The following is a 14,676-nucleotide window of genomic DNA, read 5'->3' as shown; positions in this document are numbered from 1 at the left end:
ATAAGACTTTTGTTCCAACAATTAGTTCTTTAGTTTTGCTCTAATGACATTCTCTTGGAATGTTTCATAACTTGAAACCAGTAGTAGGTCTCCCAGCTCAGGAGGGCTAACACCTTTTACTTGTTTACTGTTATGCAGTAAAAGGAGAAATTTTCTTGCTCCTGAAACATCTTTTTGTGGGACTTTTGCCTCTCTATGGGGCAACCATTAAGGAAAAGGATTAATTGAAACTGGGTTCAACCAGGCTTATGAATCTTTGTGTTCATTTGTCTGGCTTTCAAATAACTGTAACAGTTCTTAATCTGGAGTGTGAACTAGTTTGTGAAAACGTCAAAAATAGGGAACTAATAAAAGCTCAGACATCCACATCTGGAAATGATGCTGTCTGTTTCTACGTGACACTGATCCTCACTATGCAGTCCTGTACTTTAAGAACAGCATCCTTTGGAAAATCACTTAATGTTGTTCTTTTAATCCAGTGCTTCAGATAGATCCTTGGTAACTATAAGCAGCCAGGTATTTCATTGAGAGACTGATTTGGAAGTTAGTTACTAAATTAGGACTTCAGCTTGTTCCTTTACTGTTTATTTTTGTTAGATTTCTGAGAGATGTGAACTCAAGATACAGTTTCTTAAAAGGAGTAAGATCAGATTCTCATTGACAGCAAGCAGTCAAATGATGTTTCCACTTAAAAATTCTACAATATCAGTCTCCGAATTTCTATTACTCTTAATTTCTTTGTAGTGAAGTTTTGCGCAGACAGTCATCCAAAGATGGAAATTATTTTATTTTGAGTTCATTAAATGTATCATCTTCTTTTACTACACTTTTGATTCCTAAGAAAGATTTCAAGAAAGACGACGGCTTAGGCTTGGCAGTCATATGGTCTCGGTTAATTTAGAAAACCCAGCCACTCTCAGCCCTGGTTCCTGGGCTTGTAAAGGGACAGAATGCATCTATAGTAGTTGCAGATATGTGCACATATGGGTTAGTAACTTTTAGCCATATGAATCTTTGTATGCCCAGTATCTCTGTGGCTACACTGTAAAATACCTTTTTTTATAGCTGAATTTTTGTAAAGGCAAGTTTGTGAAGTGCTGATAAAAATCCTACCGTAATTAGGGGCCTTGTCTTTCTGCAGTGCAGAAAGCTTACAGCTTTTACTACCAATGTCAAACTTTTTTCTTAATTCTGGGGTTTAGAACTTATGTGCTACCTAATCACACTAAAAAAGTCCTCATAAATAATTTTTATGATGATATCTGGGACCACTGTGTTTTCTGCAAGGAAATAATATGTGACCTTTCAGAGTGTGTCAGGAACTACTGTAGTAGTAGTGTGTCAGGAATTTAAACCAATTATCAGTTATTGACTGGCTACATATTTTTGATAGATCAACCAACTGTATACTGTTTTATTTATTTTTTCCATCTTAAGGTATGAGACCAATAAACAATCGCAGGAAGAAAACAAGGAAGCTGAGGTGAATATTTTTCTGTTAATGGGTTGCTCTAGTTTACAAATAGTTGGGTAAATAATTAATATATGATTGGCAATGGTGTTTGCTTTTGTTTCTTCAAATTAATAATATTATTGACAATAAGTTATCTACAAGCCACTAAGCAAAACTATTAAGAACAAGGTTTTTTCCTACTTTGTCATGAAAACATGTACATATTTCATACAAGCACACACAATTTAATGAGACCAAGAATCTAGAATAACCATAATAAAAAATACTGTTTAATTTAAGTTATAATTACTTCACATAATAGATATCTGGATTTTTTTTTTTTTTAATATATCAAACAGCAAGAATTTACAGCAAATCCTGAAGAATTCACTAGTCAAGAAGAACTGTTGGGTTATTTGGTGAGTCTTAACTCTTACCTTGCAATGCAATTTTTTGGGAAAAAAATATAAAATAAATAAATCACAGAATTAGTAAGTGTAAAATGTAGCAAGTAACATGAAAGCCAAAATGGAGGCTGCTAATCCAACAACATATATTGTCAGAAGGTATGATTCAGAATAAAATTAATATGACTGAATTTATAATATACCTATTCATTCTAAAGTTTTTAGACAGTTTTTGCCAAAGCACTGGTTTGTGACTGCAAAGGAAGAGGAATGACTTGTTTTGAAAATGAATGCGTTTTTCTCAACTATAGCTTAACTCCATTGCTGAAATACATGGTTAAGGAAAATTACCTTTGGGTTTTTTTTTTTTTCCTTTCTTTTACAATTGGGCTATCATTTTCAAATGAGGAATTTGCAAACATGTAATTCAATAATGGAAGGAGGCAGAAGAAAAATATCTGAGATATGCAGAAAGGAAAGAAGCGATTTTTGAGAAATAAAATACAAGTCAGATACTTAAAAAAATACCAAAGAAATATAAACTAAAAACCCCTACGTATGCCCTTTGTAAAGTAAGTGGCAGAACACCTGAGTTCTGGGCAGTTGTTGAAAATATGTATTATGTACACATTCACAGCAGAAATACAATCAATAAGAGTGGAAAACTAGCAGTTGTTAGATGTATTAACAACATCTGTGGTCTTGCATACAGAAATGAGTTATTAATTTTATTAAAAGCATCAGTGACAAACTGTACGCAAATCTTTACTGATAGTTCCTGTGAGTCAGCTACTGCATAGTAGTTTAAGCGCTGTTGACTACTATAAAATCTTTTTCCCCCTTTTAATACAGAATTATTAGGTCTAAAGATTGCTAATAAAACGAATTTGTTTTGAGGTGTCCTCTTTCTTAGTATGATTGTGCTCCAAGAACAAAAGAGGGCTGTTGGGAATGTGATTGGAACAATGTTCTGTTTTGGAAAGTTTGAAAATTGTTTAATGTTAGCATCTACGGTATTTTTTTTTATACCTGTGTTATATGTTTCTGTTGTTGGGTTCAAAAGACTTCTTATGTAGTGGAAAGTAATTTTACAAGTATCTCTTTGACTTGGTGTTCATATCATAGAATAATTCCAGTTGTTCAATAATTATCCATACTGGATAATTTTTTTAACTGTGAAAACCAGTATGCTCAGCTTTGTCATTAAAATAATTGTCTGTCTTTTATTACCTGATAGCAGAGATTTCCTTGCCCAAGTTTAATCTTCTTTTTCCACACCATTTTTGACAAGAACTTTAAATATAACTTGTGCAAACCAGGAGAGATAAATACTGTTAGTGTTAAAAATATAATATGATCCCTATTATGCTGTCACTTATGAACTTTATGCTAGTTTATTACATTTTTTCCATTGTCTGGAGTGTTTAATGGTATTCGTTTGTAATCCAGAGGACTTTAAATTGTTAGGACAGACCTGCAGATCTGTTACGTTGTGCCCAGTGGCAGTGTTTTCAGCAGAACTTTATTACTATAGACAAGAGGATGATGCCCGTAGCTCTGTCTGTGAGGCCTGTTAGCGCTAGAACTTGCTACCCTACTAGAGTTTCAGAGTTTCAAAGACTGCTTTTTCCTTAGGCTTTTGGGGAAGAGGAGGGTTAGTATAAGGCTAGGTGGCATATATTTTTACATTCAGTAGTGTTCTGGATTTTTTCTACTTTCTAGAAAAATGGGTTATGATTATGTTGCCTCAGGGGAGTTGTACATTTTCATTTGTATGCGGATATCTTGGGAAGAGATCAAAATACTTAAGGAAAAGCATTTTCCTGTATGTGTTTCCAGGTACATTATTGGGTTGTTCCTTTTTAAAGAATTGTATTGGGTAGCTGCAGCTTCCTTCTGTTAGGATCCCCTTCCATTTCCCGCCCCTCTTCCACCCCACCCACCCCCCAATTTATGGGATTAAAATTAGAAGATTTATTTGCTTTTTAACTTCAGCGATGTCTGACAGAAGGATAGAGACAAAAAATATTAGCTTCCTGCAGGTTTTTTTATACATGATGATACTTTAATCTTTCAGAAGGAAGATTTTTTTTTTATTGTGTGCTGTTTGTTTGTTTGTTTGTTTTTTTCCTAGCAAAGTTTTGAGATACTGAATGAAGATGATGCTTCATTTATCCTAAAAGTTACACAGACTCTTACAGATGCACTAGTGGAATATCGTCAGCAGGCTGCATCAAAAAAAGTAATTTTCACTTTGTTTTGGTTTTGTTCTACAAATCTGTAGATTCCTGTAATTATGCATTTTTACTACTACAGATAGTTTAATTGCACTTTAAAAAATTGCTGTGGAGAAGGTATTGTAAGTTTTGGCCATTAAATACTTGAATTTTTACAGAGATGATAGGATAAACTTACAGCTTTTCTGTTGAGGAGTCTTAATACTTTCTCTTCAAAGGTCCTTGTTTGGTTGGTTTTTTTAATAGAAGCTAAAAATCATGTTGTCTCTTATTCCCCATGCTTTTCCTTACATCTAAATTTTTCTGCTCTTTTTACCCCTTTTCAATTCTAACTTCAGCTTTTCTCATCTCCGCTGACCTCCCTCACACTCTTGTTCTGTATCCCATATTCTTTCCCAGCCTTCACTTCATTCACCATGTAATCAAACATTATTACCATTACTTTTTTGTTCTTATACAACTCTTTTTTTTGGTCCTCCTCTTTGAATTGTTCCCTTAGAATCATAGAATCTTTAAGGTTGGAAAAGACCTCTAAGATCATCAAGTCCAACTGTTGACCCAACATGTCTACTAAACCATATCCCGAAGTGCCATGTCTGCACGTTTTTTGAACACCTCCAGGGATGGCGACTCCACCACCTCTCTGGGCAGCCTGTTCCAATGCCTGACCACTCTTTTGGTGAAGAAATTTTTCCTAATATCCAATCTAAATCTCCCCTGACACAACTTGATACCATTTCCTCTTGTCCTTTTGCTAGTTACTTGGGAGAAGAGACCAACACCCACCTCATTACAACCTCCTTTGAGGTAGCTGTAGAGAGCAATAAGGTCTCTCCTCAGCCTCCTCTTCTCCAGGCTAAACAACCCCAGTTCCCTCAGCCGCTCCTCATCAGACTTGTGCTCCAGACCCTTCACCAGCTTCGCTGCCCATCTCTGGACACACTCCAGCACCTCAATGTCCTTCTTGTACTGAGAGGCCCAAAACTGAACACAGTATTCAAGGTGTGGCCTCACCAGTGCTGAATACAGGGGGGCACGATCACATCCCTACTCCTGGTAGCCACACTATTCCTGATACAAGCCAGGATGCTGTTGGCCACCTGCGCACTCTGCTGGCTCATGTTCAGCCAGCTGTCAACCAACACTCTCAGGCCCCTTTCTGCCAGGCGGCTTTCCAGCCACTCTTCCCCAAGCCTGTAGTATTGCTTGGGGTTGTTGTGACCCAAGTGCAGGACCTGGCACTTGGCCTTGTTAAACCTCATACAGTTGGCCTCGGCCAATTGATCCAGCCTGTCCAGATCCCTCTGCAGAGCCTTCCTATCCTCAAGCAGATCGACACTCCCACTCACTTTGGTGTCATCTGCAAATTTACTGAGATCTCTTTCTTCCCACAGTATTAGAAATAGCAGAGAGGGGAAAAACTGGATTACTTTTGACTGACTTGTCTTTACACAGGCGTAGTATGGAAGTGTTCTGAGGAGTACTTCGGGGCTGCCGTGGTCGCCACTTGTGTTCCTTATACCTCCAGTTTATGTTCCGTTATACCACAATCTCCACAATTTCCACGCTTGGAATGATTTTTTTTGTTCATTCCTCCATTGTCAACAGGGATGGTAGGCACTTTCCTCTTGTTGGTGATCCATTCAATGTATTCACTGTAGGAAACATTATTCCTTATCCCTCCCAACATTTCTTAGAGAATTGTCAGTATTGAACAGATTTCTCATTCACCACAACAGCTAATCCTGCTGCTACAGCTGCTTAACTATTTTATTTTTTTAGAGTGAGCTTAAGTGGATAATGCCAAATGTGAGTTCAGTACCAGCCAAAAAGCTGGAGAGAATCACAGAGGTGACACTTCCAGGGAAAAAAAAAAGTTTTGTGGGTTTTTTGCTTTCTTTTTGTTTTCAAAAGCTTTTCTTAATTCAGGACTTTATTATAAACTTTATCTTTGTTCCCCATATTCCATCTTCCCTCTATTGCCTTCTTTCTGCTGCAGGGGCAGTACTTCTCCACGATAAATTCCATGCTTATAGTTCTCATTAATTAATTACTGTTTTTTACTTCCTCATTAAGCTTACTTTCACCTTATTCCTGTTGTTTTTTTCCATATAGGATTTTGTTGTTTTATTCATATGGAAAGAGGGCAAAATCTAACATGTTACAAAACAATCAAGTTCTAACTGCAGTAACTTCTAACCTACTAGCTGTAGAATTTATTTATTTATTTATTTACTTTGGTATTCTAAACTGTGATCTTTCAACTGGTAATTTTTTAACTAAATCTTTTATTCTGAGTGTAAAATGCTTCCTTTTTAGACCGGAGAGGTTGAGAATTAGGCTCCATAAGTATCACTTCTTGGCCTAATATAGTGCTTTTTCAGATGTAGAGGGATACTGTGAGCAGTGTGTGCATGGAAGTTCATTATCAGCTATGTGATTTTCAAAGAAATATGTGATTTTTCAGATTTGGTAGTAGAAATACTGGTCTTTGGTTTGTTTTTTAAATGTTGTAGTTTGTCATTTTAGGAGATTGTCTTGATGAAATTCTGAAAACAACTTTTTTTCAAACTCGTAGGACATCTTAGATACTGAATATAATGGGGAAGAGGCATTGGAACATTCCACAGAACAGTCTGACCTGACTTCAGCAGATATTAGTGACTCTGATACTGGTAATGTTAACATTGCAATCTGGAATGTGCTTTAATCTCAACACATAACCTTGCATATATTTCAGTAAGCTTTTTTCCCTGCTTCTCTAAAAACAGAGCTTAAGAACAGAACACAGCCAAGGTCAAGTAGTGTAAATAGTTTTGGGGTTTTTTTCCCATCCTCTACAAATGTTAGAAAGGGCAGACTATTCAGAAACATTCATCCTACTTAACTGTAGGATTTGGGGAAAAATTGAATTAGTTATGACTCTGACTTTCCTCTGTCCAGAGGCAACTGTTTCTAAAAAGGCTTTCAAAATTACCCTCTGGGTTCTCTTCTTCCCGATTTTCCCCCCCCCACCCCCCCCATCTTTCCCTTCTTGGTGGAGAAGAGGCTTAGTGCAGATCTAGTGCAATCAGAATGCTAGTGGAAACAAAATTATGTTGTATAGGATGGAAAATTATGTTTAATACCTAAATATTGCAGCTACTTGACCTCAGCACTTCTGATTAATTTTTTTCAAAGAATCTTGGATTTCTTTGCGGTCATTTCCTTCTTGGTATAAACAAATGGTTATTTTTCTCAAGCATGGGAAGTACAATCCTATGCTTGGAGAGGAAAAATGCCCAGAATACTAGTGAAGCTATTTTGTATGATTTTTTTTTCTTTTTCTGTGCAGTGGCAATTTTCTTTTTTGCTAGCTTTTGAAAAACTCAATTAATACAATACTAATAACAAAAATTGCAATGACCTACAATATATGAGACTTGGAAATCTTAGTTCCTTTTTGTAAGTGTAATGGAAATAGCTTTCACCCACTTCCCCACCCTTGTTTCTCCAGGATTTTCTGTAAATGGAAAGCATTTCGTACATTTCAACTCTTGGTTATATGAAAATGTAGCAAAGTCAGATGTGAACCTTACCAGCAATGCTGCTGTGCCAGACTTGAAAATGCTTGTTTTGAAAAGCCCTATTTAGAGAAATAAGTAATGAAGACTCTTTAGAATCTTCTCTTATTGAAAAACAATATTTCTCTTCTTTAAGACTATTCAAGCAGCCGATCAGCTAAGCGATCCTTATCAGTAAATGAAGAAGATGAACCCCAAAACTTTTCAACTGGCTCCTTGGAAACAGCATATGAGAACAACATCATTACTGAATTTTTGAACAGTGTAAGAAATATGAATGTTGAGGAAGTTAATGCTACTCTACACAAAATAGCAGCAGCAAATCCAGCTTTCAGAGGTAATTCACGTATTCATGCACACACACACAGACACAAACACACCTATATAAAAATATACATAACATAATTTTGTTAGCTTGTGAAATACTAAGGACTGTATGGGTCAAAGAACTTTGAGGTACTAAGGAGAGCTGAAGAGACTTTTTTCCCCCCCTTTAACTTTTGCAGGATTCAGTTTAGGAATGGTAATTCAAAATGGCTGCCTTCCTGTGAAGGTGTTAGTAACTGCTAAATTTCTTTTTAAATTCTTTTCTCATTTGTGCATAGTAACATTTACATGGTGAGAGATACTAAACTAAATCAAGCATACTGTTATTAGAAAAAAGGAGAATATTTTGTCTGTGATGTAACTGGTGAAACACTGATTTTGGGAATGCCAGCAGCACATAAATTTTTACTTATTGATTCCTGAAGGAACTGTACTTGCACAGTAACATAAATAATAGAGACAAGTAGTCTTTCTTTTGCTTACAAGTTCCTAATAAGTTTCAGCTACTAAACCTTCCCACATCTCCAGTCAACTGCTGCCCTTTCTTCAGAAGCCTGCTGTGTACATTTTTAAGCTTCTCAGAGTGTGTTTAGGATCATAAGAGTAAAAAAAAGAACACTGAAGATAAATATATTGTAGAGAAGTTTAAGATACTCTGCCTGAGTGCTCACTGTGGAAGGAACCAGAGAGTTTGCAATCCGTGCCGTAACCCCTCCTTGGGAATGCGCCTGCGTGCCCACAACCCAGCACAGTATCTGTTTGGAATGGAAGTTCTGGAGCAAATTGACAACATAAAACCATGGAAGCAGCAAACTGTTGTAACTCTTCCATGAATATCACCTGGTCCTAGGGACCTCCAGAACAAAATGGTTAAGTTACTGATAGTAGTGATTTCTCCCATAAAACTTCCTTTGGAACCTGAAAATTTGTGGGTGGCAAATGTGGTTCTCTTCTATGTACATTTCTCTTTTTTTAGGGTTTTGTTGTGTGTTGAACACAGCTGCTTGCTTGCTGCCCCCACCCCCCTGCAGCTGGACAGGGAAGAGAATAGGAAGAACAAAAGTGAGAAAACTTGTGGGTCATGGTAAAGAGAGTTTAATAAGTGAAGGAAGGGGGGTGGGGGGGGAAAACGAGATACAAAGACAACTACTCAGCACTTCCTGCAAGCAGACTGCTGCCCAGCCAGTCTGTGAGCAACAGCCACCTTGGAAGCCAACCCCACCCCCTTGCTTCCCCAGTTTTTATTGCTGAGCATGATGTATAGAATATCCCTTTGGCCAGTTTGGGTCACTTGTCCAAGCTGTGTCCCCTACCAGTTCCCATTCCCTGCCTAATCACCGTGAAGGTGCAGTGTGGGAGAGAAAGCCTTGACGCTGTGCAAGCACCCTTCTGCAACAGCCAAAACACTGGTGTGTTATCAGCAGTGTTTCAGCCAGAAATCCAAAACACAGCACCATACAGGCTGTGAAGAAAGTTAACTCGATCCCAGCCAAAACAGTACAGGATGCCAGGTGATCTTTGAAACTGCCAGCTTCTATTGTACAGGTGAATAGAAACTGTTTAGAAAAACAAGGTAGGAATTAGTGGACATCTGGGAAAATGTGATCTGCTTAGAGTGGTTGGGGGAGTGTGGCTTTTGCGATAAGAAATCCTTCCTTACAGAGTCTTTGGAGTTGTCTGAAAGGGGTCAGCAAAGGAGTCACATAAAGGTAATCCAGTTCATAGAGTCTGTTTGGAATTCCAAGAAGCTTTTGATAGGTACCCTAATCAGAGGCTTTTAAGGGAATGAACTGTCTGTGGGAAAAGAGGGGAATCCTTGCATTAAGTAATAAACAGATAGCAAATGGGCAGTTACTTTTTACAATGAAAAGAGGTTTCAGTAGAGAACTGTGGGCCTGTGCTGTTTAGTATCTTCACAAATGACCTGGGAAAAGGGATGAGTATCTGGATGACAAAATTTTGTCAAATTCAAAACAGTTAAAGGTGTTGGTTGACTGACAAATTTCAAAGCTCCACATCACATCAGTGGAAATACCAACTTATCAGCTAGAAGAGTATGTTGAATATAAGGAATTAAGGAAAGAATGGGAAGTAAGATGGGAGTCACCATTTTGCTATTGCATTAACTCATGCTTTGCCTGTATTTGACATGGGGTATGTATTTCTGTTTCCCTTATTTCAGGTAAAGGACTTTATTGCTGTAAAAGGTTTAGAGAAGGCAACAAAACATGGGAATATGTATAATATAAGAAGCAATAGAAAACTGGGACTCTTTTTGGCCTGGAAAAGAGATGCCTGAGATATTATAACAGAGATTTATAAAATCATAAGTGGATGGAGATGACAGACAGGATTCTATTATTTCCTATCTCTTTTGATCCATAAACTTGGAGTAGTGTGGGACTCCAAATTCAAAATGGACAAAACGAGATGGTTCTTCATGCAGTAGTAGGTGGATGATCTATAGAACTTCTAGCAAAAGGATACAAAAATATTACCCATGTCCTTGTATTTGCTGTCTGGGCCAGACTGGGTAAGTGTTTGGAAGAGGGCTACTGAAAAGTTTGCTCTATCAGAGTTTGAAAGTTTCCTGAGCTGAAGATGATCTGAGATTGGGAGAACATAGTATTCCCACACCCCACCAAGCATCAAGCACACTTGCCCTGCTCTTACTCTTCCCTTAGCATTTGGTTATGGGTGCTGAATGTTTATTATTACCACTTAAGCAGTCGCTGTTTTTCTTCTCCTCCTCCTCCTCAAGTCATGGGCATTGGTTTAATCAAAGCAACGTGTCCTTCTTGCTTGTGTTCAGGAGAGGACATTTTGACTTACTGTTACAGTGATAAAATCAAGCACTTTGGTCATGCTTTCCTGATTATCAGCTGCAGATCTTTGCAAGTCAGAGACAGACAGAGTAGAGGGACGAGGCAGGCCCTTTAACCGAACCAGTACAGGTGTCCGTAGCAATGTGCAGTTAAAGTTTCTAGGCACATTCTGATTTTTAACAGTTACGGTATTTTTCATTTAATAAGAAATCCAAACTCATATCAGCATCTAAATGTTTCAGCATAACTTGTGCTTTTAAATTTATTTTATCATCAAACTACTTATTTTCTGATTTTGTTTGTTTGCCTTTAAGGAATTGATATATTGAATGTTATAAGGATTCTGACTGAAAGTGGAACTCTGAGAAGACCAAGCAATGGTGGCACACAGTGACATGGTAGTTAATAGAGTTAACACAGCAATGCTTACTTTCTGTAAGTTTGAGACTGTTGTATTACTTAATATGAACTCAGTGTAGCTGATTTTGCTATGTTCAAATTTTGTACAGTTATTTTAATTAAATTAATAACTTGGTTTTGAGATTCTTGTTATTTATTTCTCAGTATAGCTGAAATTTCTGTATTTGTGGAAAGGTTGTAACGCTCGTGTTCGTTCTTCCCATGTTAAAACGTACTTTTAAAACAGATAACTTTTATCAATATCATTAAATACTATACATTGACAGTCTGATTTTTTTCTTATTGTTGGTTCTTTTACAAAGAGTTATCAACAGAATGAACTATAATCAGCAATACAAATCCATCCTACAACAAATACGCAGAAGTTGTTGCCTGTGGCTGCTGGGCCTAACTCAAAAGCTTTTGTAATCAAAAATCCAGTCCCATGTAAGGATTATGAATAGGTCTCCACATATTTTTTTTTTTAATTGAAATTAAAAATAATAAATGTCAGTGCTGTCAGTCTAGTTCTGAGTTGAGAAGTGTCTGGATTATAGCCAATTTAGGAAGCCTATATAATTGGAAGCTTTAGCAAAGTCAACAGAAGTTGGCCGTGCTTGCAAATTCAGGGATGTGTCCCAAGAGATCTAACCAGACTGTGGTTAAGAGGCACTGATGTGGTAATAAAAGGATCTTTTGTCTTTTCTTATCCCACCAGTATGAGAATGAAATGAAAACTGGCTTATACTGTTCTTCAATTCAGGCTCTTTAAACGTGAACTTTTTTCCCAACTTAAGTAGTAGTGGTTTTGACTGAATGTATAGGTCTATATATTAATTACTACTTTTGTAGGAAGACAAACAATGTTTTGGATGGTTACAAATTCGTGTGCTTGGAAAACAAAAAAAGCTTTTAAAACATTAAATTCTGTAATTAAAATTTGCTTCTTGCTTGTGATGTTGGGTAGCATTCAGTGGTTCTAATTAAAGCTCCCCAGCTTTGCAGCCAAATGCTGGTATAATATAGACATTCAGGGGCCAGATGGTAAATGAACCTTTTAATGTTAACTTACATTTTTTTGGAGATCTGGATGGAATTGAGAATCCTCATCCTGATGGTTTCACATCTTTGTATCATGGAATGCAAGATGCCATAAAAATAAGGTAACAAAGAAAGCAACAACAAAATTGGCTAGTTTTGTTCTGTGAACAGACACAGAAATGAAAACAGTTCAATGACAATTAAAGAAATTAAACCACAAAACACTGCTTTAAAGAAATTGTGAAGCATTTCTAGAATGCCTCTAAATATGTTCCTGTCAGAAGCAGAGATGGAACCAGAGCTCTTACAGGTCATTTACTGTATAACAGGAACAATGTTAATGCCTGCTTCATGAAGGTGAACTTGATCAGCGAAAACATCTTTTAGTTGATAGAAAATTCTGAATTCTGTTCCTGTAATACAGAAAATAAAACCAGAAACAACATCTTTTTGTTTGAAGTGCAGAATATTCTGTTAATTAAAATAATAAAATCATAATGTTCAGCTGTTGCAAATGGCCATCTCTGGGACAGCTTCTTTTTTCTCTTACTGTGGAATCACTCCTAGTAGAAATGAAGTTAAAATTAAGTTGAAATTACTTGGATTTGACAATTTTGTTTTCCTTGGGTGCAGGAGGAGCATGCTGAAAATGGGAAGACATCTATAGCACACTGATATAAAATGGTTAAATGGTATGCTGCAGAGTGCTGCTGTACTTCTCAAAGACAGCTGAGAAAACTGAACTGCACAAAAATCATGAAGTGTATGCTTCTGGAAATGTTTTTGAAAGCGTGTCTAACATAGTCTATTCAGTTGTACCTTCCCCTTAAAATTTTTTTTCTGGTGCAAACAGAGGCTGCAAAACAATTAGGTTATTTTATTCTTGCATCTGCCTGTGTTTTGTGATGACCTGGTGTATTCTTATACTAATGGAAAAATGTGTATTTGTTCCAAAATAGTTTTTAAGTATAATGTTTTACTTGTGCCAGAATTTTAAAGTAAAAAAAAAAAGGCATTCTCTTTTCCTAATAATGCTTAAATGACGTTGCTGAGTGTATTTAATATAATACATTTTAATTGTTTCTCACAGTAACAGCAAGGCAGACATCTGGGGTAAATGGAGAATTAATAGAATTAAAACTTCAGCAATAGCAAGAAAAATTAAAGCAAGAGAGAATCAATTTTTCTTTTAGCTTTTCCTTAGTTTTACACATTTTACTCAGAGACCAGAGAGCTTTGGGGAAGTGATCTCTAACAAGAAAAAGCAGAACTTGTATTCCTCTTAGAAGGCAGAAAGTGGAAAGGAGAAGCGTTTTCACAGGTGACTTGATAGGAAACAAAAAGTTCTGAACGTGCAACAGAAGACTTAACGTGTGGTGTAAATTGTGATGTCTGTTCTAGACAGGTAGGGGAACATCCTCCTCTTCTTTTACTTCTAGGATTGTGCTCTGTCCTTCTGGCATAAGAATTCATGACCCCTTTTGAAGTAGCAAGTTCACTACCTTGTGAATTTGATCTTGGTATCAGCGTACAAAATCATACAGCGTGCCTGATGGTTTGATACTGCATGTGAAACCTGAAATGTTAATGCTGACTCTGCATTGCCTTCACTGAAATGATATCTTCTAAATGTTTTCTGAGTCTATAAACACAAATCTTGGAATTTGTTATTATTAGTGCATTCTTGTTGGAGGAAATGAGATACAAATCAAGAGCTGAAGTAGCTGGACTCAAAGAAAGCATGAAAGTGATCCTATTACTTACAACAAGTAAAAGGCCTAAGCCAAGACATCTCTCATTCCAGTAATTAAAATGATGTAATGCCTTGTGAGCTGGGATGCTGACATCTTAAAAAATGCTGTTGAACTGTTAGCAGTCATCTGTGCTGGTTCAAATCAAAGCAGCGTGGTGTAATTCCTTCAGTGACCTGGCTGAATTGTTCTCCTGGCTGCTGCATTACGGTAAGATACCCTGGTATGCTCTGAAGAAGGAGGGTGAGAACTGGCACGACTTTAAAACTGAGTGCCTCACTGCAAAAGCAGCTCCTTCCAGTTAGAGACTTTGTCAGGCACCCAAGGGGAAAACCTGTCTCTCGGTATCTTATGATGCTGGTATAAGGGAAAAAAAAACCAAACCCAAACCCCACAACCTCATGAAGTTCAACAACAGACTGCTCTACTATGCATGCAAAAAATGAAGATCCTTTGCCTACCGTCGCGTAACAGATTGCTTTGCCAGCAAACAACTTTCACCGCTGAAAAGGGAAAACCTCCGGTAACCCGTCACGAGAACAGCGCTCGGGAGTACACCGCTTCAGGGGAAAGAAAAAAACCCACCTCCGCAACCCGCTCCTGTGGCCGAGGGATCACCACCTCCACCCGCCCCGAGAGAACGACGCCACCGCAGCCCGCTCGGCTGAGCTCG

At 37.4% G+C, this 14,676-nt stretch overlaps 1 protein-coding gene and 1 long non-coding RNA gene across 6 annotated transcripts in view; one reads left to right on the top strand and one right to left on the bottom strand.

Annotated features, from left to right (window-relative positions):
* The window catches only part of LOC129202120 (uncharacterized), a 25,996-nt gene extending 13,794 nt beyond the window's left edge, over nucleotides 1-12,202 (top strand). For 2 of the 5 annotated variants that reach the window (XM_054814234.1, XM_054814236.1), the window contains exons 12-17: nucleotides 1,438-1,483; nucleotides 1,813-1,872; nucleotides 3,995-4,102; nucleotides 6,676-6,772; nucleotides 7,797-7,997; nucleotides 11,127-12,196. In XM_054814234.1, the coding sequence (XP_054670209.1) occupies nucleotides 1,438-1,483; nucleotides 1,813-1,872; nucleotides 3,995-4,102; nucleotides 6,676-6,772; nucleotides 7,797-7,997; nucleotides 11,127-11,206 (592 nt within the window). In that variant the 3' untranslated portion in view covers nucleotides 11,207-12,196. Of the gene's footprint in view, nucleotides 1-1,437; nucleotides 1,484-1,812; nucleotides 1,873-3,994; nucleotides 4,103-6,675; nucleotides 6,773-7,796; nucleotides 9,050-9,649; nucleotides 9,697-11,126 lie in introns of all 5 variants that reach the window. The other 3 variants (XR_008575626.1, XM_054814237.1, XM_054814233.1) reach the window with 3 other exon arrangements.
* Nucleotides 1-14,676, bottom strand: part of LOC129202125 (uncharacterized) — a 24,188-nt gene extending 9,512 nt beyond the window's left edge. Inside the window, exons 1-2 of the long non-coding RNA XR_008575627.1 lie at nucleotides 14,589-14,676; nucleotides 12,284-12,337 (exon numbers count right to left, since the gene is read on the bottom strand). This is a non-coding gene — a long non-coding RNA (uncharacterized LOC129202125). The remainder of the gene's footprint in view (nucleotides 1-12,283; nucleotides 12,338-14,588) is intronic.

This window comes from Grus americana, chromosome 2, assembly GCF_028858705.1.
Source record: "Grus americana isolate bGruAme1 chromosome 2, bGruAme1.mat, whole genome shotgun sequence".
Classification (NCBI taxonomy): Eukaryota; Metazoa; Chordata; class Aves; order Gruiformes; family Gruidae; genus Grus; species Grus americana.
The sequence above is the reverse complement of the archived record's forward strand: the minus strand, read 5'-3'. Positions and strand labels throughout refer to the sequence as shown.